The 6444-nt window shown below is 40.9% G+C and overlaps 1 protein-coding gene across 1 annotated transcript; it reads left to right on the top strand.

Moving 5' to 3' along the window:
- Positions 1-325: 325 nt before the first annotated feature.
- LOC131464635 (cytochrome P450 2F2-like) lies at positions 326-4905 on the top strand. The gene is made up of 11 exons (XM_058637238.1): positions 326-543; positions 826-985; positions 1083-1235; positions 2096-2256; positions 2553-2621; positions 2769-2873; positions 2946-3084; positions 3181-3266; positions 3774-3875; positions 3983-4124; positions 4214-4905. Exons 1-11 carry the CDS (start codon positions 382-384, stop codon positions 4417-4419), a joined length of 1485 nt encoding a protein of 494 aa, XP_058493221.1. The 5' UTR covers positions 326-381; the 3' UTR covers positions 4420-4905.
- Positions 4906-6444: the final 1539 nt, after the last annotated feature.

Here is a 6444-nt window from a genome sequence, read left to right as displayed (position 1 = left end):
TGTGAAACTGCCTGTTACAGGTCGGTCTATTAGTTTTAGTGGAGGATATGACTCTGTTTGGAAGTTGTTCATTTGTGATCATAATGGAATTGTCTCTGTAGCCATTGTGCCGGTTGCTCCTTGTAAACAGGAGAATGCAGAGGAGCATGTAGAAAGTCACAGGTGTGTCTGATGCTGCTGATAATGCTGCCCTGACATAAAAACCAACAGAGCTGCAGCCCAACAGGACAAGTTGAGACAGAGTAAGCGGTCACATTCTTAGCTCACTCTCTTCTTCCTTTCCAGTGTGTGCTCACTTATTTACACTTTCAGAGGCAGGGCTGAGACTTGCGTCAGCTTTAAGCACCGAGCCGCCTCAGATCGGCACTCGCCGTTCCAAAAATGTTTGTTTCTTTCATGCTTCTGTGGTTCTGTGTTGTCTTGCTTGTTGTTTGTCTCAAATGTCAGAGACCCAAGAACTTTCCTCCTGGACCTTGTCCACTGCCGGTGCTGGGGAACTTACTGAACCTCAGCATAGACAACCCCATGACAGACTTTGAGAGGGTAAGAAATGACCTGCGAGATTCACACATCATATCAGTAACCTTAATGTTAACCATAGGTATTTTAGGCTGCTGGTGTGATTGTGTAGGCTATGAATTACTGAGGCAGTCCACACCAGGTTGACTCCTAGACTGTGTGATTCATTTGGAGGTTCTGTTCTAAATGAATGCAAGGAAGTGGAGATAAAAACACGTTAAGGCCAATCATCTCCTTTGTTGTGAATTCAAAAGCATTGCCAGTGATTCATGATAATTCTAAAAGCTTCTTTCTGCTCTTTCTTAGCTGAGGATGTGCTATGGCAACATCTACAGCCTGTTCATTGGTCCCAAACCTGCTGTCGTCATTAATGGGGTGCAGGCCATGAAGGAGGCCATGATAACTAAAGCCGTGGATTTCGCTGGACGACCCCAGGACATTTTTGTCAGTGACCTCACACGAAACGGTGAGACGGTGATCAGATTTGACAGGACAGATATGGAAGATCACTTCAGATCATTTTTTTTCCAAGCATCATGAGCTCATGTCAGTGCCTGTTATAGGAATGGTTCTGGCAGACTATGGCCCGAGTTGGAAGGAGCATCGCCGATTTGCTCTGATGACCCTGAGGAATTTTGGTCTGGGGAAGACGTCCATGGAGCAGAGGATTCTGGGAGAGATGGAGTTCACAGTGGATATCTTGGAGAGGAGCATTGGTACGCCATCTGTGGCTGCACTCACTGTGCTCTCCCATGTAGCAGGCAGTGCAAACACATTTTAAAGGTCCAGTGTGCAACATTAAGCAGGGTTTATAGGCAGAAACTGAAAATATAATCCGTAACTACGTTTGTATAAGTGTATTATTTGGATTTCGTAATCTGTACGCTCCAGTTTACAAGTCTGGCTGCTTTTGCAACCTTTTCTCTCTAGTTTCGGAGTACATTTTTACAACGCCACTGTAAACATCCATCCATTGTCTTCTGCTTTATCCTCACTGTTGTAAAACCTCACATCTGATGCTCCCCTCTCCTGGCCGTGTGTATTTGTTCTCAATAGAGCCGGTGAACTTGGTCAGTCATTCCATCCCTGATAACTCCAAAGCTGTTCATTTAGTGTACAAATCCTTCATGGTTCTGCTTTAATAATGCATGGTTTTGTTTGATAAATCCATGTTATTGTATGAGATCACATATTACTATACTATTAGTACTGTTAATATAAATTGCAATCAATCGTTAGTCAAATTTTAATGGTAAAATAAGATCATTTATAATTATTCTGGAGTGACACATTAACATGGTCGCCCTTATTCTCTACTCTTCATGTAGCTTGGTGGTCCCTGCAATAGAATAATTGTCTATCATGTCATATACTATAAAATGAATTTAAATAAATTAATATAAAACCAATTAACAGCTTCCACATCAACCTGTGTTGGTTTACAGGGCTGATAGTGGATGCCCTGTACTGTAGCAATGGGCCAACACAATCAATGTGGCATCTACATATAACGAACTACGTTCTGTTGCATGACAGTAACACATTGGACTGTGTTGTTGTGTTGTTTCTTTTGCAGGTACAAACGTAAGCCCTAAAGTCATGTTTCACAACGCAGCCTCCAACATCATCTGCCAGGTTCTGTTTGGGACACGTTACGACTACGACGACGACTTCATCAAAGTGGTCGTTCAGTGCTTTAAGGAGAATTCTAAGATCGCTAATGGGCCCTGGGCGTTGGTGAGTCAGACATTTAGCTCAACATTATCAAACATACAGTAGATCCCCTAGAAGTAACACCGAGATTTAAATCAAGTCACTGCAGATGTTGAAAGTTGAAAGCACACAAAATCCTGCTTCTGTGAAAAAGAAAAAGATCTCCCACCCTACCTTTTAATGAGGCGGATATTCTCTGCACCTACAGATGTTTGATAGGGAACCACAATCAATAAGATAGTAGATGTAGCTCGTGTTATTGTTACATTTAACTTTATTCACCTGCTAAATAATATAATTTTTTTTAATGTTATTTTCAGCTGTATGACTTCGTACCCATGATTCGAAACCTTTCTCTGCCCTTCACAAAGGCCTTTAAGAACATGGAGGTTTGTATCGATCACAACTGGAGAACTTTTATTTGCATATTTAATGCTCTACATTGACCGTTGTCAGTCAAATGTCAAATGTTAGAATCTCTTTGAGCCTGATCTTCTTCTTATTTTGGTCAATCTATACATTTCTGATTTTCTCAGACGTGTAAGAAACTCGTAACTCGTCTCATTACTGAGCACAAAGAGACCAGAGTCTGTGGGCAACCGCGAGACTTTCTGGACTGCTATTTGGATGAGCTGGATACGGTGCGTATCATGCAATTACAAACATTCAGTGAAGGAGAACGAGCAAAAGAATCAAAAACAATCTCTTTCTAGAGAGGTGACGATGGCTCCTCTTTCTGTGAGGAGCGACTCGTTATGTTTGTCCTGGATCTTCACTTTGCTGGCACCGAAACTGCATCCAACACCCTGCTGACTGGCTTCCTCTACCTCATGACCTACCCCCATATTCAAGGTGTCCGTTCAGACTTTGATTCTGTCATTATTAAGTCTTTCATACATCGTTGTATGATGTATAACTATGTTACGTGTTTTTGCATTTGTCTGTCAGAGAGATGTCAGCAGGAGATAGATCGTACACTGCAAAATAAGGATCACGTCACTTATGATGACAGGCACAATATGCCTTACATGCAGGTAAATGCAGGGCATTCATCTCCACCCAATCCATGCTGCCTGCACTCTCTCCTTCACCTCTCTTGTGCACTGTCCATTGCTTTTGATGGTTGACCCCGTAAACGTTCACTATCTCTACTCCCACCTTGCATCTTCACCTTTCTCTGTGTCATTCACACACGGGTATTCTGTCTTGCTCCGACTAACCTTCATTCCTTTTCTCTCCAGTGCATACCTCCACCTCTGCAGGCTCTCTCCCACATGTCCCCTGCTCTGAGGATTTCTGTATAACACACAATAAGTTGATCTTCTTGCACTGCTAGAGCTTTGTGTACTAATTTTTATTTATTTTTAAGAGGCACTGGCTAACAAACAAAAGGAAATTTGTCTCTGATCACCGTCTTTGACATCGTCAGCATCTTCAGAGCATATTACAATTTTTATCCTACAATAGTTGAATTTGTACTTTTTTTTTCAATGCGATGAAACATAAGAACATGTTGTTCTTTATCTGCCTTTATAAACCAGGCTGTGATCCATGAAGTCCAGAGAATAGCCAACACTGTCCCTCTCAGTGTCTTCCACTGTACAACACGAGACACGGAGCTCATGGGATATTCCCTCCCCAGGGTAAGAATGATTGTTCTGAAGCTTTCTGATGCTGCATCGTTTGGATGGAAACAGCTGTCTTTTTCTCTCTGTGTGCTCTCATTCTGGTCCCATTTTCCTTCTCACAGGGCACATTAATTATCCAGAACCTGCACTCGGTGCTGAATGAGGAGGAACAGTGGAAATTCCCTCACGAATTCAACCCTGAAAACTTCCTGAATGACCAGGGAGAGTTTGTTAAAGCAGAGGCTTTCATGCCGTTCTCTGCAGGTATGTGACCCTGAACCTCAGCGTTTGTGTTCCGTTGTCCATTTGAAGACGTTGTCACGACGTACTGACTGAAATGAATGACATCTCAGGTGCTCGTGCGTGTCTCGGAGAGGGCCTGGCTCGTATGGAGCTCTTCCTCATCATGGTGACTTTGCTAAGGAAGTTCGAGTTTGTCTGGCCTGAGGATGCGGGACGGCCAGACCTCACACCGGTGTATGGCGTCACTTTGTCTCCCAAACCTTACTGTATGAAGGTTCAGCTCAGAACTACTCACTGCAGAAATATAGAAAGTTAATACAAACTGATGGACATGTGGCAAGTACCAGCGTTTACTCCACGACATTTACCAAATAAATTGTGTACTTCTACTCCACTTATATTTCCCCTATCTCTGTTACTCGTTACTACCAAATGAAATCAGAAGAAGAATTGTTAATGGTCTATTTATATAGCGCTTTTCTAGTCTTGATTAGTACAATTTATATGAGAAAATTACTTTTGATACTTGAGTACACTAAATGTCATACGCTCACTGAATGAGTTTGCATTAGTGTATTACATGAGCAATTTGACAGTAACATTTTCTTTATTTAACTCTGATGGGGAAAAAAAGACACTACATCTGCGTAATGCCTCCCCCAAGTGGTCAAAGTTATGTATTGCATGTAATAAGGAGTTGCATTTTTAAACGGCAAAGCCTCGTGGGGCCAAGTAGTAACTCTTTAAGTCATAGTAAAGAAACAATATGGTAATCATTTTGAAATATACAGGTTTGATTATATCACCACGTTATTGTTATTGTAATCACTGTGTAACAGCATGGAAATAACAATGGCTTTTGAATTTCAACCTCATACTGTGTTAATTATAATTTTTAATTCACAAACATTTTCATGTGAAGATGCACTGATGGTAGCATGCATCATTTATAACTATTAAGCTATTATATGAACATTAATTTAGAAACAAAAACTTGGTATTACTGTAAAATAATATCCTTATTACCATTGTTATTCCCCAAATTGAAATATAATCAGACCTGACCTCCATGACAAGTTTCAAGAGTTTTTATGCACGTTAACCCCCTCAAAAAAAAAGCCTCAAGCATTTACAGCCTGAATAGTGACACTGACATCAATTCTCTATTTTATTTTCATTTGATCTTTTTCACTGTGGCCAGACAACGAAAGAGAGACATAAATATGGTCAGGGAAACAAAGTGAGATCAGTGAGAAAAGTCTGGGCTTGACCTCATCTTCCTTCCAAAACTTGCTTTTTAAATGTGCAAACCAAACTGCTACAGTGTCTGTGATGTCCCCAAGAAACTATAATCATTCAGCCCCAGAAATGCTAAGATCCTGTATTCTCCAACATCTGGCGTCTCAAATGGCCAGCCGGGAATAAAGAACCTGAGCTGCAGGTCAGGAGCTTGACCATTAATCTAAACGGGTCACTGAACGCAAAGGTCACTGTTATGCTTTGTGCATTGGAGAATGCAACCAAGGAAACTCTGGGGCTTTAGTACTATAGTTCATCTTCCACTGTCAAGCACAATCGGGAAAATAAAGATGTTAAATTAACCATTTTTATGCTTGAATGTAACCACATGTTAAACCCTCCTCCACCTGTTTAACACACACAGGTCTACACTAACAAAAAACAACGTTATGGCCTTTTTTGTTGTCTTAATAGTGATAAAAATATATATTTATCACATGTGTTGTTTTAATAAAACTAAACAAGAAAGACCAAATGCACATACTAACAAGATGTTGTCCAGAGCTGTAATATTTTCTGCCTAGAACTGTTAATTATTAGTCACTTGTCTACCTCTGGCCTCTTTCTGCCGTGTTATATAACGTCATTTCTCAGGTGTGGGATCAATAAAGTCTAATTTAATCTAATCTAATCTAGTCTAATCGTGTACAGGTTATGAAAAAACTTCCACACCTGAATAAACCTTGTTACAGGTGCATAGGCAGAGCACATTCACTCCATCTTGGTCTGAGGCCTAAAAATAAAACAACATTTCTAACATTACATGCATGGAAACACTTGGGTGTATCAAAGAGATCAATAGTACCAAGAAGCAAGACCTGCAAATCACCTCTCCTATTACTCACCAACTCCACCTTAATATTTTATAGGCAGCGTTATCAGGAGGATCCGCCGGGCGAGGCTCGAACACAGACGTTAGGAGAGAAGAGAAGACGTTTCAATCCAAGAGAAAACAAGGAAGAGATCAGCTGTTTGACGTCCGTGAGGTTTGAGGGATTTGTTTCTCACCTGACTGCAGAAGTTAATGAGTGTTGTGCACTGC

Source organism: Solea solea, chromosome 1 (assembly GCF_958295425.1).
Source record: "Solea solea chromosome 1, fSolSol10.1, whole genome shotgun sequence".
Taxonomy (NCBI): domain Eukaryota; kingdom Metazoa; phylum Chordata; class Actinopteri; order Pleuronectiformes; family Soleidae; genus Solea; species Solea solea.
This window is presented reverse-complemented; position numbering and strand designations above follow the sequence as displayed.

Excerpts from the sequence above, each read along its gene's own strand:
- LOC131464635 (XM_058637238.1), top strand. The coding sequence starts at position 382 with ATGTTTGTTTCTTTCATGCTTCTGTGGTTCTGTGTTGTCTTGCTTGTT. Across the intron at positions 3,085-3,180 it reads GACCTACCCCCATATTCAAG|AGAGATGTCAGCAGGAGATA; the intron begins GTGTCCGTTCAG and ends TTTGTCTGTCAG. Across the intron at positions 3,876-3,982 it reads TGGGATATTCCCTCCCCAGG|GGCACATTAATTATCCAGAA; the intron begins GTAAGAATGATT and ends TCCTTCTCACAG.